This window comes from Cervus elaphus, chromosome 2 (assembly GCF_910594005.1).
Source record: "Cervus elaphus chromosome 2, mCerEla1.1, whole genome shotgun sequence".
NCBI classification, from domain to species: Eukaryota; Metazoa; Chordata; class Mammalia; order Artiodactyla; family Cervidae; genus Cervus; species Cervus elaphus.
In genome coordinates, this window is record NC_057816.1 from 12,520,524 (window position 1) to 12,538,095 (window position 17,572).

At 43.8% G+C, this 17,572-nt stretch overlaps 1 protein-coding gene and 1 pseudogene across 2 annotated transcripts; one reads left to right on the forward strand and one right to left on the reverse strand.

Annotated features, from left to right (window-relative positions):
- The first annotated feature begins 949 nt into the window (after positions 1-949).
- On the forward strand, positions 950-9,799 carry LOC122674347 (pregnancy-associated glycoprotein 1-like). The gene is made up of 9 exons (XM_043872598.1): positions 950-1,050; positions 2,124-2,274; positions 3,252-3,369; positions 3,469-3,587; positions 4,785-4,978; positions 5,905-6,021; positions 7,472-7,613; positions 7,698-7,796; positions 9,492-9,799. The coding sequence occupies exons 1-9, from the start codon at positions 998-1,000 to the stop codon at positions 9,639-9,641; spliced, it is 1,143 nt and encodes a 380-aa protein (XP_043728533.1). The 5' UTR covers positions 950-997; the 3' UTR covers positions 9,642-9,799.
- Positions 9,800-10,948: 1,149 nt separating this feature from the next.
- Positions 10,949-12,298, reverse strand: LOC122674369 (annotated as a pseudogene). Its single transcript, XR_006334960.1, has one exon. The product of XR_006334960.1 is annotated as a Y-box-binding protein 1-like (transcript).
- Between the last annotated feature and the right edge of the window lie 5,274 nt (positions 12,299-17,572).

Below are 17,572 nucleotides of genomic sequence, written 5' to 3' on the forward strand. Positions count from 1 at the left end.
TTTGTTCCCACTGTTTTTTCGTGAAAAAGAAAAAAATTAGTTGCTAACATTAAAATCAGTAGATTGTACATAAATATACAACCTTCTGATTCTCTTGAAAACATGGCCAACTGGCCTGCTTTCCAGCTTGGTTGAAGGGGAGGAAAGGCTGCTACCAGTGGTCAGGCCTGCGCTGCCCAGTGTCCAGCATGGCCACCCTAGTCCTACTATCATTTCTCTTGCCTGCTGGGGCCATGAGTTTGTGAGAACTAGACTGCTGGCTCTCTTAAGATAAAGACTACTTTTGTCTTGATCAACTTTGACTTTGAAGCCTTTAACCCAGAACCCAGCACAAAGTTCTTCCTTGTATGTTTGTTGGATGATATAAAATATCTTGTGGATGCATATGACATTTTTTCCAATACTGAAACCCATGCAATTGAAGTACAACTCTGCCCTAAATCTTTGATGCAGACTGACATCACAGGTGCCCCTAATCTCTGCCATTAGACCCACTACCTAAGGCCAGTTGTATGTCCCTGGGCTGTCCCTGAAGTCTTCACTTTGCCATCTGAAAACTTATCCTCCTAGCAATCTCCTCTCCAATGAAGACAGCAATGCATATCTCATGAAGTGGCTAGGAAGATGACATGAAACCATGAATGTCGAGTATGCCCCTAATTACCATTTTCATGATGTTCTTAGCAGATTTTTCTCCAAGTAGGCAAGGTTCTCCATCTTCTTAGATGTCCATGCAGATCAGTTAGATTTTCCAGTCAAGCTTCAAGGAAGAGATTACAATTCATTTGTCTGTATTCTGAGAAGCTTCAAAGTCCATTCGCCAAGGACACTGATGAAGGGAAAGATTTTATCAAAAGCTTTGGGTTTTTATCAGATCTATTAGTGGCATAAAGGGGAAAACTAGGGTAGGTCAGAGCATATATAACTTGGGGCTCCCGGTCACCACTACATGCTAAGAACCTGAATTTCCCTGAATACTTGGAGCTAGGAAAGTAGCATGAAGTGGCTTGTGCTCCTCGGGCTGGTGGCCTTCTCAGAGTGCATAGTCAAGTAAGTATGGGGACTGTAAGCCGCATCATCTTCCTTTCTCAGATTTTTCTTTTCATCTGATTATTCTTCCACCCATCAAGTTTAGATGGGAATAAATATTTCCCTGACAGTCTTAAAGTTCAACCCTTACTTATTGATAAGTGCCTTGCTTTAGGAACTGTGGAGCCCAAGGGTCTTGGTGTAGATTTGCATGGTTGCACAACACTTGGGGTCCAGTCATGACCTATTGAAAATGCAACTCCTTACAACTGTTCAGTGCACAGTCTATGCAGATGTAGGCGTGGTCTTGTGGAATAGCACTTTTCTACATTTTATTCAACAAGTCCTCTTTGTTCCCTGTCTACTTCAGTGTGTATATGTCTATGTCTGCATCTCTGTATCACTATCATTTACCTCTCCATCTTTTTGGAATTCTCTGTGAGTGTATTTCTCGCTGTGTTGTTTTCTTTTAATTTTTCATTTGACTCATCCTTACTTCTCGAGCCTCTGAATTTCCCTCATTTATTCCGTATCCCCTGGATTCTCCTTTCAACTCCCTCTTCTCTTGCAGCTTGGAGAATGATACACTGTTTTATATACAGTTTTATATCGGACAAGCAGTGTGACCACAGCAAACGCAGCAACCTCTTGCATTTCAAATTTCTCCCTTGTAAAAGAGCATGAGAGTCCCCCTTCTACCTCTTCCTTGAGGTTCCATGAGAAGGATACAGTGGGATGGCAACAGCAATGCTAATGCCTGTCATTGTTGAGACTTCCTATTTATCAGGTACCTTATATCCATTATTCACTCATCCCCAAGATATTCTGTTTGGAGGGTTTGTATTGTGACATTCCACCATTTTACCAAGGGGGAGATTGAGACACCACATGGTCATACGGCTTATCCCAGACTGCAGTACAGAAGTTGAAATCAAACCTATGTCTTTGTCATGGTATGCATAAAATTCTGATAATAATGGGTCTTATAAAAATGATTAGAAAATACACAGGGCCATTATAATGACACTTTTACCTGAACACTGACAGCTAATTGTAACTTCTTCTTTGTTTTCTTTGTCAAATGCTCGGTAAAGAATACCTCTAAGGAGAGTGAAGATCATGAGAAAAACCCACAGTGAAACAAACATGCTGAACAATTTCCTGAAGGAACATGCTTACAGACTGTACCCGACTTCTTCTCCTGGCTCAAATATAACTACTCACCCCCTGAGAAACATCCAGGATGTGAGTATTTGGGGAAGATGGTAATCCACAGTGCCCCCTGGTGCTCTAGCCTAGCCCCAGGACTCATCTGGAGGTGCCAGGTGGGATGTGGGGTTGGGGTTCCTGCAGGAGGCAGAAACACTGGAAAACAGGGACCCCACCCAGAGGAGAACACACTCTTATCCTCAACAGTTGGTCTTTGTGACTGGGCATGGCAATTACCAGGTGGCAGGTAAAATCCATTTCTGTGTCAAAGGTGTGTCATTAGGTTGAGGGAGATTGTTCCTTCTGAAATAAGTGAGTCAGTCAGTTACAGATGAAGAGTGAACAATCACTGATCAAATGGTAGAACCAACGGCAAAGCAATTGTGAATTTCCAGGCAGAAGAATTCAGTTTACACAGAAGCAAGAACCGCAGCTGTAAAAAGTTACTGAACCCGTATTTCGTGTAAGGTCATAAGTATCTACCACAGTGGTTACTGTTTTTAGATTAGAAAAAGGGCTTCTTTTGTCTTCAAGAATGCTCATGCCGGCCTGAGAGATAGACATATTACTAAATACATGTCAAATGAAAGGGTCACCTCTATGGTGTTGATTGGATGTGTTCTGAGTTTAGAGGGAGTGGCTGAGGTTGATCAAGAAGGACCTTCTGGTGAAGGCAGTGCTAAGGCTGGGTTTGAAGAAACTACAGAGCTTCTCAAATGAAGGCACCAGGACTTCCCTGGGTGTCCAGTGGTCCTGGAGGTCCAGTGGGTATGACTCTGTGCTTCCAATGCAGGAGGTACCACTTCAACGCCTGGTCATAGAGTCAGTATCCTGCATACCATGTAGCACAGGAAAAATATATCAAATGCAAGCACCTCTGTGACCAAAGTCAGTGAGCTGCACGATGGTTAGAAAGTGATCTCAAGAGATATGTGACATCCAGAGGGAGGCATGAGTGTGGGAATAGAGGGTAGCCAGTTCTGCACTAACTCACTCCCTCCTTTTCCCTGTAGATGCTCTACGTGGGTAACATCACCATTGGAACACCCCCTCAGGAATTCCAAGTTGTCTTTGACACAGCATCATCTGACTTGTGGGTGCCCTCTGTCTTTTGCACCAGCCCAACCTGTGGTGAGTACAGACACTCCGAACCCAGACCATCAATCTCTTACCCTGCCACCCTTTTTTGCACCCTTGGCACCTGATGACACTTATCTCTTGTGTCTGCAGTCTCACACGTTATGTTCAGACATCTTGAGTCTTCAACTTTCCGGCCTATCAGAAAGACCTTCAGCATTGAATACGGTTCTGGAAGGATGAAGGGAGTTGTTGCTCATGACACCGTTCGGGTAACAGTGTAACAAATGCTGAGTCAGGACTGGCTGTGGGGTGACCACTGCTTGCAAAACAGATGCAAGACCATCTGGCAGGGCCCTTTCCAGCCTAAGTCCCGTAGATATTGGCCATCTTACCCACAGGATCCTGTCCCTGGGAGGCAGTGCCTGTGGTGACACATGAGCACACAGATTAGCTAACCCAGAGAGTGGCTTGAGATGGCGACTTGCAACTTCTTTGCCCATGAGCAGTTCAAGGTTCATTTTGCTGGGAACGAGAAGAGGGGAAAAAAGCACCCACTTTTATATTCACAGACTGTTCCAGGCACTTTCAGGTGATAACTAGTTTAGTTCTACAACAATCCCACACAGCAGTTACTCTGATTAGCTCATGTGACATGAGGAAACTGAGGTACAGACATCAAGGGCCTTGCTGAGGAAACATATGTGGTAAACAGAGGAGCTCAACTGGCTTTTCAGGACTGAAGTTGCTGTTGGGTGTTTGGGGACAGAATAAAACTGATCTGGGGACCCTCGGGGCAGTCAAGGGCTTCAGGTACCCAGACTGGGAAACTGGAGGCCTGAGAAGTTAGGGGGCCTGATAAATGAGTTCTCACTTTACGGGGTCTTTGAGAGACTAATAAATCCTATGTCTTGCCTCCCCCAAACTGCTTGAGTAGTTGCCCTCTCTCTCTTTCTCTCTCATATACACACACACAAAGGCATACATATCCCCAAAAGTGAATTCCCCAGGCAGTAATTTCATAGATTCCTGCAAGCAAGATTGTGTTTTCAACCTGTTTTCCTGGACAGATGCAGAATCCACAACACCTTACAGAGAATGCAGTCCAATCCTGTCATTAGGTCACAGCGATGCCAAAGAGAAGGCTACCTTGCTCTCTGCTCATTTTGTCCACAAGGGGGTACTAATGGGTCCTGGCCTGACTCTTTGGATGCCCCGCCTTTACAGAAGCCACGAGGCCAATTTGACTCACTCAGTTGGTGTTTTTCAGAGGGGCAGATGTTTTAAAATTCATAGCCTCTCACAAATGGAACCCAAATTCCCCTCCCAGCTTAGTCTAACTGTCTGAGATCCACTAAAGACACAGCCCAGCCTCAATTCTTCTCTGAGGGTCTAATGGCAATGCATCCCATCCCAGTCCTAGCCTCACCTCACGTATCTGTAAGTGGGATCACTCTTCTCTCCCACAGATTGGGGACCTTGTAAGTACTGACCAGCAATTTGGTCTAAGCGTGGCAGAATACGGGTTTGAGGGAATACCTTTTGATGGTGTCTTGGGCTTGAACTACCCCAACTTATCTTTCACTGGAGGCATCCCCATCTTTGACAACCTGAAGAATCATGGTGCCATTTCTGAGCCTGTTTTTGCCTTCTACCTGAGCAAGTAAGTCTGAGATGGACAATCCATTTCTCCATATTAGCTGTAATTTGCTTTCAGTTGCACAAAATTTATGGAACACTTGAGAACGAAGTATCTTGAGAGATATTCTATTCCAAGATAACTATGGCCCCAGGGCCCTACCTGGCTGCACCACTGGCTTTTATAAATAATGTTTTATTGGAACAAAACCCTACAACTGGGCTCAAGATCAGTAACTTTGTCTAGGGTGATGAGTGAGGAGGAAGGCTAATGGAAGGCAACAGGAAACAAGTGGAAGGAAAAGGCATTAGGATTTCCTTATGAATTTGATAAGGAAGGGGAAGCATGGTGGATATCTTTCCTTCCTTATTAGCATTTCACTGGTAATCCTGGATCATCTACCCAATTTGCAAGAGCCAGTGAAAAACAAACATTTGGGACACAAAACAAAAGTATGGGACACCTTGTTCAAGAAATATTAGGCATTTCAAGACAGGGAGAGAAGAGGTGGGGTCCCTTTTGAGTGTGTGGCCCTTTGGACAGTAAAGGCCACAGGCTAGTGGAGCCAACTCTGGGTAACCTGATCCCACACCCTTAGCACTCCAAGGGCTTGATTTTTCTGAAAAATGACAAACTGGACAAGGGGAAAGCCAAAATGCTTCCTCACCCTGTCCTCTGATGATGTCTGAACACTCAGGTCACAGGAGGTCCAAGGCATCTTCAGAAGATATAATGGGTGGAGCCCAGCCAGTGACTCAGCTTCTAACCTCATCTGTGCCACTCATTAGCCAGTAACCAACCACAGTCTGGTTCCCAGTCGCTCCTAGCCTCAATTTCTGCATCTGTCGATGAGGACCTTATTAGGGCCTTGATGGGTGGAGAAGAAAATCTCTCAGACAGTGCTGTTGTTACTGTCCTCCAAGTATCCCCCCGCTATCATCTCCCTACAGAAACAAGCCGGAGGGCAGTGTGGTGATGTTTGGTGGGGTGGACCACCGCTACTACCAGGGAGCACTCAACTGGATACCATTGATCCAAGCGGGTGACTGGCGTGTCCACATGGACCGGTAAGCCTCTCCCTCTGAGGGTCAGCCCAAGGGATGCTCCACATCTGTACATGGACACAGGCAGACACTCACAAATGGATTCTCAGACAGATAGTCACACAAACATATACACCATCCACAATGACACAGACAGACACACAGACACATGGAAACACAGAAGCAGACACATATAGACATACATAGGGACACATATAAACATGCATAGCTAGTCAGAGACACAGAAGCACACACAGAGACACATACAAACACACATACACACAAACACACAAAAACATTGATACACAAACAGCCCATGGATTCATAATCCCCAGGCCTCCTGACCAGAGCTCAGAGCAGGGTCCTCACAGGGTCCAGAGAGGTCTGTGCAGCTGGGAGAGTGCTACACCTGCTGCCCTGTGAGGCGGGGAGCACGGTCAGAGGACTCTGCAGTGTGGTGAACAGGGTCAGGGAGGATTTCACCAGCCTGGACAGCATTATAAGATGACCAATTGTCCAGGGCTACCTGGGACCAAGCAATTTCTCAGTACAGATAAATCTGTTTAAAAACAGCGAAAGTCCTGAGCAAGTGGGGAAAACTGGTCTCCTTATGGAGAAGCTACCCAACAGTGGAGAGAGACTGGCTGCAGTCTTAAGACATGAAAGCAACTAATAAAAAAGACACCCCACATCCCTGGGCACAGAGTGGGGCAGGGGCTATAACTGATAGGATTCTGTGTGATACGCTCAGACAAAAGCTGACCTGTTCTTTGGAGTTTCTGTGGGCTAGTCATGTATTTCCTGGCCAGGGTCTCAGGGTCTGAGCTGGTTGTAGGACCAGTGATGGGAGACACCCTCTTCCAGAGGAGCCCCTCTCTCCCACCACTATGAGAATCTGCTGTCCCCATGAATCTCCATCTTCACTCTGGGTTTGACGCATTATTTATTCCCCACCAGATACAGCTGTCTGGATATTTCTCATTATTTTCACAGTCTTCATTCACTCATTGAACAGAAAAACATTGGACATCCACTGTGTGCTAGGCAATGAGAATAAACCTTGCCCTCACATCTAAAAAGGCAGATGCACAGAAATTTCACACACACACATAGTGAATTGTCACTTTGGTACATGCTAGACGTGAGGAAGGGTCTACAGAAAGTGACCAAGACAGGAGATGGATAAACACTGCTGGAAAGACTTCTTGGAATCTATGACAAATAAGCTGGAATGTGGAAGATGAGAAGAAATTCGCTAGTCAAGGAGGAGGGGAGTCTTCTAGAAAGGAAGATCAGCTTGTGTCAAGGTACAAAAGATCCTGGTGTACTCAAGTACTGCATTCAAGGATGTCAAGGGAGGTGCCCTGTCGAGAGCAGATGAAAAGAGTCAGGGTTTAGAAGACTGTCAGGAAGTGGGTAGCTCTGGGGAGACTCAGAGTGACCTCGATGCCCACTTTGTTCCACTGTCTCTCAGCATCTCCTTGAAAAGACAGGTTATTGCTTGTTCTGGCGGCTGTGAGGCCCTTGTGGACACCGGTACATCACTGATCCATGGCCCAAGAAGACTGGTCAATAACATCCTGAGGTTCCTCGGTGCCACGCCACGGGGTTCCAAGGTGAAGTGTCATGCCCTAGCGTCACTCCCAGTCTCCACACACAAGGATCTCCAGGGTCAACCTCTCTCCCGCTCTCTCTAACAGCACTACGTTTCATGTTTTGTGGTCCATAAACTGTCCTCTATTATCTTCACCATCAATGGCATCAACTACCCACTGCCAGCTCAAGCCTACACCATCAAGGTGAGGGGACAATACTGAGGGATGGTTCTCAAACTGGAGCTTGCAGGATCCCCTGGGCTGCTGCTGGGAGGAGGGCGCCATCTGCAGGCCATGTCACACCATTGCAGATGCTCTGAGCCTTGTGGCTGGGCCAGTGTCTCCCACAGAACCAACTACTTGAGAGTAAAGGGCCGTCTGGGACACTGATCATCCTGAAATAAATGTGGAGACGCCACACCATGCTGGCATGGTGGGAGTCACAAGGCGAGGGGAACACTGAGGGCTTCAGTCCTCAGAGAGCTTCAGTTCAATCTGAACTCTTAGGTGCATGAACATGAAAGTCAGCACTAGCAGTCCCTGAAATAGGCCATGTTACAAGGTGAATGTCTGGGGACAATCCCAGTGTGATGTCCCATCATAAATTAACAGTCTCCCTTCCCTTCTCAAAGTTTTCCTGCTTTGGATGATAAATTACATGGTCACCCTAGATCTCGGCTGCTTCTTCCCCTTGCTCTGGCCTGGTGCCCCCTTTGTGAATTGGGGTACCCGACCCCTCTGTGGGGATGTTGGATACTAAGGTGAACAAAGGGTGCACAGTGACTGCTCACCCCGGCACAGGGTGGAGGCTTCATGTCAGCTCCCTGTGGGAGTACATAGCAGGCTGGTGGGCTCAAGGAAGGCTTTGAGAAAGGGAGGGAATTTCAGGAATTCTAAGACAACAAACTCACGGAGCCATGTGGAGGGTTGCTTGGGTCTAGGCAACACTACACTGGATTCCATGCAAATAGCATCCCAAGGTGCTCTGCACTGGGGCACTGGGGACTTGCTAGGGGTGATGAGGGCTACGGACTGACTGGTGGGAATGGGGAACCAGAGTACGTTACCCAATCAAGCCTGGAGTGACCAAAGAGGGTGAGTGTGGGCCAAAGGAGGCTTCCCAGAGTTGCTGAGTTAAGTCTTCAAAAACGTGTTGTGGGCACTGCCATATTTAAGATGGATAACCAACAACGAGTTACTGTGTAGCACAGGCAACTCTGCTCAGTTATATGACAGCCTGGATGGGAGGGATATCTTTGGGACCAGTATACATAGCTACATACAATTGAGTATGTTTACTGTTCACCTGAAACTCAGAATATTGTTAATCAGCTATACTCCAATACAAAAAAAAATTATTTAATAAAGTTTGGATTGTGGGGATGCCAGAGGAGTACCTGCATTCTCTTTAGAGAAAACAACAAGCAGGAGTCAGAAGGAAACAAACAGGGAGTGAGGAGAACCAGGGGACACTCTTGTTCTTTCGTAAAAATTGTATTGAAGTGTGACTGATTTTCAGTGTCTCCTTAAGTTCTGCTGCACAGCAATGTGATTCAGTTATACACATAAAAAATACATTCTTTTTCTTATTCTTTTTCTTCTGGTTTGTCACTGGATATTGAATATAGTTCCTTACTCTCTACAGTAGGACTTTGTTGTTTATCATTCCACTGTTTCCTGAACTCCCAGTCCTCCACTCACCACACCATTCCTCATGGCAGCCACATGTATGGGCCCTTTTTGGTTTTGGATGAACTCGCACATGCCCTGAAGCTCATAAAACCACTTGATACTTACCAAAAGAGGAAAATAAAACCAAGAACGCTGCTCGGTCTGGATATTGGGGGGAGTCGCTGATAAGGACTCAGGCTGACTGATGTGTGTCTCTGACTCCTCCAGGATTCTAGCGACGACTGCTATATCACCTTTAAAGGAAACACAGCGAGTGCATCTACAGAGACCTGGATCCTGGGTGACGTCTTCCTGAGGCAGTACTTCTCGGTTTATGATCGAGGAAATGACAGGATTGGCCTAGCACAGGCAGTGTAAACGCCTGGAATGATTCAGGAATCAGTAAGGCCACTCCTAACACACACTCACTCACACTTAGGGCACTCCTGCCCAGGATGGTGATGAAGTGTATTTGGTGGTCTGCACACCCTATTCTCAGTAAAGAATGAAGTGTTTCACTCGTAACGGTGCTGAAACAAATGTATACCTCTGTTTGTGTCTGGGAGTGAAGGATCTAGTACCAAGTCTGAATCAAAATTGAGAGGAGCCCACTTCAACTGGCTTCAAGGGAAAGGGAGACTCATTGAAATGAGTCTGGGAATCCAGGACACAAGAATCAGAGCAAATACAAAGATCTCAGGGACTGGACCCAAGAAATCAGAAGTCATCAGTTCTCTCTTTCTCACTCCCGCTCTTTCCCTTCCCTCTCCTTTGGGGGTCTTAGCCTGACAACTTTCTTCCTTAAGGCTTCTACACCTAGTGAGGGAGTCCAAGCTACCTGCCTTAGTATTTTGTATTCCCAAGGCATAACCTAGTAAGAAAAGAAGCTCGGGGGTATCAGAGTTCAATGGTGTTCTCTGAATGACCCACCTCAGTTCACCTGTACAGCCCCAGATCAGCCATACTGGCAGGGCCATGGGGTCCTATGACTGGCTTTACATGATCATTGGCCTTGATCCAGCAGCACACATGATTCTCAGTTTCCTCCAGAACTACATGACTGAAGCTGGGGAGATGTAGCCCCAAGGATAGCAACTGGGGGATGGTCTAGGCCATGGAAGAGCTCGTGATGACCCACCAACTCCACCACCTCCTCATTCAGAGGAATTCTAAGGGGTAACGAAATAGACTCTCTTTGTCCTATCTCAGATGATCTTATCACTGGGCTTCTCCTCCAGGGGAGATTGGGAGAGGTAGTTCCTGCAGAGCTGGTTCCCTCTTGTTCCCACACCCCAGTCACCAGCTCTCTGCCACATATGCCTGCTCTGTCCTTTCCAGTCCTACTGGTAAGTGATGGCCCCAGTGGATGCCTGAGCCATCCTCCTACCCCAGGGCCCAGAATGCCCCTTCCTTGCCCTCCAATGCTGCTGGGGAGAATGTGAAGCATGTTTTGGGGCACCCAGGGTACACAGAGCCTTCAGCCTTTTTTTTTTTTTTTTTTTTTTAAGACCTTTATTAACAGGTGCTTGCAGTTTGTTGACTTTTTTTTTTTTAAATCAAGCTGTAAACTTTTATTACAAATTAAAAATGAGGTTCTTAAAAATCTCAACTTGACCAGATATGAAACAATTTAAAAACCTTTAAAGGTGTATTGAGAAAAAACAGGCTTTTTTTTTTTTTTAAAAAAAAAACACGTTTGTCATTACCAAAAAGAGACGTCTTTAGGTAAAAATAATAAAAACCCCATGCTGCATAGATAATGCAGATATTTCTAGTTATCTGGTCAACAGGCAAAAAGCAAGCACTTAAGGTCTTCAGCTCCAATCTTTTGTTCATTTCTTATTGCTGGAATTTCATAATCATTTTTTTCTTGTTGGATGACTAAACCGGATGATGGTAGAGATGGTAAGCCGGCATTTACTCAGCCCCGCCCTGCTCAGCCTCGGGAGCGGACGAATTCTCAGCTGGTGGATCGGCTGCTTTTGTCTCTTTGCCATCTTGTGGTTTAGGGTTTTCTGGGCGTCTGCGTCGGTAATTGAAGTTGCGGCGGTACCGACGTTGAGGTGGTTGCTGACCTTGGGTCTCATCTCCTTGATTTTCCTTATCTTCTTCATTGCCGTCCTCTCTGGGCTGTCTTTGGCGAGGAGGGCCCCTGCGGAATCGTGGTCTATAACCCCGATACATATTCTGTCTCACTGGTCTACCTTGTTCTCCTGCACCCTGGTTGTCAGCACCCTCCATCACTTCTCCCTGCACAGGAGGGTTGGAGTACTGTGGTCGACGCCCATAGGGTCTCCGCATGTAGTAAGGTGGGAACCTCCGCCTGCGGTAGGGCCGGCGCTGTTGGGCCTGGCCTTCAGGAGCGCTCTCCGATCCCTCATTCTTTTCCCCACGCTCACTATTCTGGTAATTCTGCTGGTAATTGCGTGGAGGACCCCTGCGACTTGGATAGCGCCTATAATGGTTACGGTCTGCTGCGTATTTACTGCCTTGCACTGGAACTCCACCAGGGCCTGTAACATTTGCTGCCTCCGCACCCTTTTCTCCTTCAACAACATCAAACTCCACAGTCTCTCCATCTCCTACACTGCGAAGGTACTTCCTGGGGTTATTCTTCTTTATGGCAGTCTGGTGTACAAATACATCTTCCTTGGTGTCATTCCTGTTGATGAAACCATATCCGTTCCTTACATTGAACCATTTTACTGTTCCCAAAACCTTCGTTGCGATGACCTTCTTGTCCCCGCCGGCAGGCGCCGCCGATGTGAGGCCACCCGGGCCGCCGCTCCCTGCGCCGCTGCCCGTCGTGCCGGGCTTGGTGTCGGCAGCGCTGAGGGCGGGGGGGGCGGGGGGGGGGGGGGGACGGCGGGCGGCTGCTGGGTCTCGGCCTCGCTGCTCATGGTTGCGGTGATGGTGACTGGGGCCGGCTGCGGCAGCTGCGGCTCCTCCCGGGGTGTGATGGTAACTAGGCCGGCGGCGGCGGTGGGGCTGCTCAGGGCTCTCTGGGGTCCGCTCTCCGCTCCCGCTACTGATCGAACAGGACTACAGACTCTTTATTTGGAGCTGCCACGGTTAGGCACTTTTGCAGTGGAAGCATCTGTTCTTTCCACCTGGAGGCCATCAGTAGATGCCTCAGCTGAGACAGCAGGGGTCAGAGTTTGATTTCCTTTCAGAATGACTTGCTTGATCTCCTTGTTGTACAAGGAACACTCAAGAATCTTCTCAAGCACCACAGTTCAAAAGCTTAATTTTTTGGCATTCACTCTCTTTTTGTCCAGATCATACATCTATGCATGATTCTGGGAAAAAATCATATCTTTGACACTATAGATTTCTGTAGCAAAGTGAGTCTCTGCTTTTATTACACTGTTCAGGTTTTTCATAGCCGTGCTTCTTTCCAAGAAGCAAATGTCTTTTAATTTTGTGGCTGCAGTCAAGGTCCATAGTGATTTTGGAGCCAAGAAAATAAAATCTGCCACTGTTTCCACTTTTCCTCGTCTATATGCCAAGAATTGTGGGACTGAATGCCATGACTGTTGAGTATTATTTTGAGAATAGTTTTTTGAATCTTGAGTTTTAAGCCACTTTTTGCATCTCCTCTCCTCATCAAAAGGCTCTTTATTTCTTCTTTGCTTTCTGCCATTAGGGAGGTGTCCTTTTGATATCTGTGGCTGTTGATAATTCTCCCAGCAATCTTGACTCCAGCTTGAGATTCATCCTTTTCGGCATATTGAATGATGTATACTACATATATGTTCAATAACCAGAGTGACATTGTATACCATTTCATGCTCCTTTCCCAATTCTAAATCTTTCAATTGCTCCGTGTCTGATTCTAACTGCCACTTTTTGACCTACACGCACACTTTCAGGAGACAGATAATGTGATCCTATACTCCCATTCCCTTAAGAATTTGCCACAGTTAGTTGTGGTCCACAGAATGAAAGGCTTTAGCATGGTCAGTGAAACAGATGAAATGCTTTTCTGGGATTCCCTTGCTTTCTCTATGATCCAGTGGATGTTGGCAATTTGATCTCTGGTTCCTCAAACCAGTTTGTACATCTGAAAGTTCTCAGTTCATGTACTGTTGAAGTTTAGCTTTAAGGACTTTGAGCATTACCTTGCTGGCAAGTGAGATAAGAGCAATTGAATGATAGGTTGAACATTCTTTGAAAATTCCTTTCTTTTCGATAGGTTGAAAACTGACCTTTTCCTGCACTGTGGCCACTGCTGAGTTTTCCAAACTGCTGGCATATTGAATGCAGCAAGTTTTTTTTTTTTAATTATTTTTATTAGTTGGAGGCTGCTAATTACTTTACAATATTGTAGTGGTTTTTGTCATACATTGACATGAACCAGCCATGGACTTACATGTATTCCCCATTCCGATCCCCCCTCACACCTCCCTATCTACCCGAACCCTCTAGTCTTCCCAGTACACCAGGCACGAGCACTTGTCTCATGCATCCAACCTGGGCTGGTGATCTGTTTCACCCTTGATAATATACAGGTTTTGATGCTGTTCTCTCGAAACATCCCACCCTCGCCTTCTCCCACAGAGTCCAAAAGTCTGTTCTGTACATCTGTGTCTCTTTTTCTGTTTTGCATATAGGGTTATCATTACCATCTTTTTAAATTCCATATATATGAGTTAATATGCTGTAATGGTCTTTATCTTTCTGGCTTACTTCACTCTGTATAATGGGCTCCAGTTTCATCCATCTCATTAGAACTGATTCAAATGAATTATTTTTAATGGCTGAGTAATATTCCATGGTGTATATGTAGCACAGCTTCCTTATCCATTCATCTGCTGATGGGCATCTAGGTTGCTTCCATGTCCTGGCTATTATAAACAGTGCTGCAATGAACATTGGGGTGCATGTGTCTCTTTCAAATCTGGTTTCCTCGGTGTGTATGCCCAGAAGTGGTATTGCTGAGTCATATGGCAGTTCTATTTCCATTTTTTTAAGGATTCTCCACACTGTTCTCCATAGTGGCTGTACTAGTTTGCATTTGCACCAACAGTGTAAGAGGGTTCCCTTTTCTCCACACCCTCTCCAGCATTTATTGATTGTAGACTTTTGGATAGCAGCCATCCTGACTGGTGTGTAATGGTACCTCATTGTGGTTTTGATTTGCATTTCTCTGATAATGAGTGATATTTAGCATCTTTTCATGTGTTTTAGCAATCTATATATCTTCTTTGGAGAAATGTCTGTTTGGTTTTTTGGCCCATTTTTTGATTGGGTCATTTATTTTTCTGGAATTAAGCTGTAGGAGTTGCTTGTATATTTTTGAGATTAATCCTTTGTCTGTTGCTTCATTTGCTATTATTTTCTCCCAATCTGAGGGTTGTCTTTTCACCTTACTTATAGTTTCCTTTGTTGTGCAAAAGATTTTAAGTTTCTTTAGGTCCCATTTATTTTTGCTTTTATTTCCAATATTCTGGGAGGTGGGTCATAGAGGATCCTGCTGTGATTTATGTCGGAGAGTGTTTTGCCTATGTTCTCCTCTAGGAGTTTTATAATTTCTGGTCTTACATTTAGATCTTTAATCCATTTTGAGTTTATTTTTGTGTGTGGTGTTAGAAAGTGCTCTAGTTTCATTCTTTTACAAGTGGTTGACTAATTTTCCCAGCACCACTGGTTAAAGAGGTTGTCTTTTTTCCATTGTATATCCTTGACTCCTTTGTTGAAGATAAGGTGTCCTTAGGTTTGTGGATTTATCTCTGGACTTTCTATTCTATTCCATTGATCTATATTTCTGTCTTTGTGCCAGTACCATACTGTCTTGATGACTGTGGCTTTGTAGTATAGTCTGAAGTCAGGTAGGTTGATTCCTCCAGTTCCATTCTTCTTTCTCAAGATTACTTTGGCTATTCGAGATTGTTTGTATTTTCATACAAATTGTGATATTATTTGTTCTAGTTCTGTGAAAAATACCATTGGTAGCTTAATAGGTATTGCATTGAATCTATAGATTGCTTTGGGTAGTATAATCATTTTGACAATATTGATTCTTCCAATCCATGAATACGGTATGTTTCTCCATCTGTTTGTGTTCTATTAGATTTCTTTCATCAGTGTTTTATAGTTATCTATGTATAGGTCTGTTGTTTCTTTTGGTAGATATATTCCTAAGTATTTTATTCTTTTTGTTGCAATGGTGAATGATATTGTTTCCTTAATTTCTCTTTCTGTTTTCTCATTGTTAGTGTATAGGAATGCAAGGGACTTCTGTGTGTTAATTTTATATCCTGCAAGTTTACTATATTCATTGATTAGCTCTAATAATTTTCTGATAGAGTCTTTATGGTTTTCTATGTAGAGGATCATGTCATCTGCAAACAGCGAGAGTTTCACTTCTTCTTTTCTTATCTGGATTCCTTTTACTTATTTTTCTGCTCTGATTGCTGTGTCCAAAACTTCCAAAACTATGTTGAATAGTAGTGTTTAAAGTGGGCACCCTTGTCTTGTTCCTGACTTTAGGGGAAGTGCTTTCAATTTTTCACCATTGAGGGTGATGCTTGCTGTGGGTTTGTCATATATAGCTTTTATTATGTTGAGGTATGTTCCTTCTATTCCTGCTTTCTGGAGAGTTTTAATCATAAATGGGTGTTGAATTTTGTCAAAGGCTTTCTCTGCATCTATTGGGATAATCATATGGTTTTTATCTTTCAATTTGTTAATGTGGTGTATTACATTGATTGATTTGAGGATATTAATGAATCATTGTATTCCTGGGATAAAGCCCACTTGGTCATGGTGTATGATTTTTTTAATATGTTGTTGGATTCTGTTTGCTAGAATTTTGTTAAGGATTTTTGCATCTATGTTCATCAGTGATATGGGCCTGTAGTTTTCTCTTTTTTTGGCATCTTTGTCTGGTTTTGGAATTAGGGAATGGTGGCCTCATAGAATGAGTTTGGCAGTTTACCTTCATCTGCAATTTTCTGGAAGAGTTTGAGTAAGATAGGTGTTAGCTCTTCTCTAAATTTTTGGTAGAATTCAGCTGTGAAACCGTCTGGTCCTGGGCCTTTGTTTGCTGGAAGATTTCTGATTACAGTTTCAATTTCCTTGCTTGTGATGGGTCTGTTAAGATCTTCTATTTCTTTCTGGTTCAGTTTTGGAAAGCTATAATATTCTAAGAATTTGTCCATTTCTTCCAAGTTGTTTATTTTATTGGCATAGAGCTGCTGGTAGTAGTCTTTTATGATCCTTTGTATTTCAGTGTTGTCTGTTATGATCTCTCCATTTTCATTTCTAATTTTGTTAATTTGGTTCTTCTCCCTTTTTTTCTTAATGAGTCTTGCTAATGGTTTGTCAATATTGTTTATTTTTTCAAAAAACCAACTTTTAGCATTGTTGATTTTTGCTATGGTCTCTTTAGTTTCTTTTGCATTTATTTCTGCCTTAATTTTTAAGATTTCTATCCTTCTACTAACCCTGGGGTTCTTCATTTCTTCCTTCTCTAGGTTCTTTAGGTGTAGAGTTAGGTTATTTATTTGACTTTTTTCTTGTTTCTTGAGGTAAGCCTGTAATGCTATGAACCTTCCCCTTAGCATGGCTTTAACAGTATCCCATAGGTTTTGGGTTGTTGTGTTTTCATTTTCATTCATTTCTATGCATATTTTGATTTCTTTTTTGATTTCTTCTATGATTTGTTGGTTATTCAGAAGCGTGTTATTTAGCCTCCATATTTTTGAATTTTTAACAATTTTTTTCCCTGTAATTGAGATCTACTCTTACTGCACTGTGGTCAGAAAAGATGACTAGAATGATTTCAGTTTTTTTTGAATTTATCAAGACTAGATTTATGGCCCAGGATGTGATCTATTCTGGAGAAAGTTCCATGTGCACTTGAGAAAAAGGTGAATTTGATTGTTTTGGGGTGAAATGTCCTATAGATATCAATTAGGTCTAGCTGGTCCATTGTGTCATTTAAAGTTTGTGTTTCCTTGTTAATTTTCTGTTTAGTTGATCTATCTATCCATAGTTATGAGTGGGGTATTAAAGTCTCCCACTATTATTGTGTTACTATTAATTTCCTCTTTCATATTCATTAACGTTTACCTTACCTACGCTCCTATGTTGGGTGCATATATATTTATAATTGTTATATCTTCCTTTTGGATTGATCCTATGATCATTATGTAGTGTCCTTCTTTGTCTCTTTTCACATCCTTTATTTGAAAGTCTATTTTATCTGATATGAGTATTGCGACTCCTGCTTTCTTTCAGTCTCCATTTGCGTGAAATATTTTATTCCAGCCCTTCAGTTTTAGTCTGTATGTGTCCCTTGTTTT

Excerpts from the sequence above, each read along its gene's own strand:
- LOC122674347 (XM_043872598.1), top strand. The coding sequence starts at position 998 with ATGAAGTGGCTTGTGCTCCTCGGGCTGGTGGCCTTCTCAGAGTGCATA. Across the intron at positions 3,370-3,468 it reads TTGCACCAGCCCAACCTGTG|TCTCACACGTTATGTTCAGA; the intron begins GTGAGTACAGAC and ends TTGTGTCTGCAG. Across the intron at positions 7,797-9,491 it reads CTCAAGCCTACACCATCAAG|GATTCTAGCGACGACTGCTA; the intron begins GTGAGGGGACAA and ends TGACTCCTCCAG.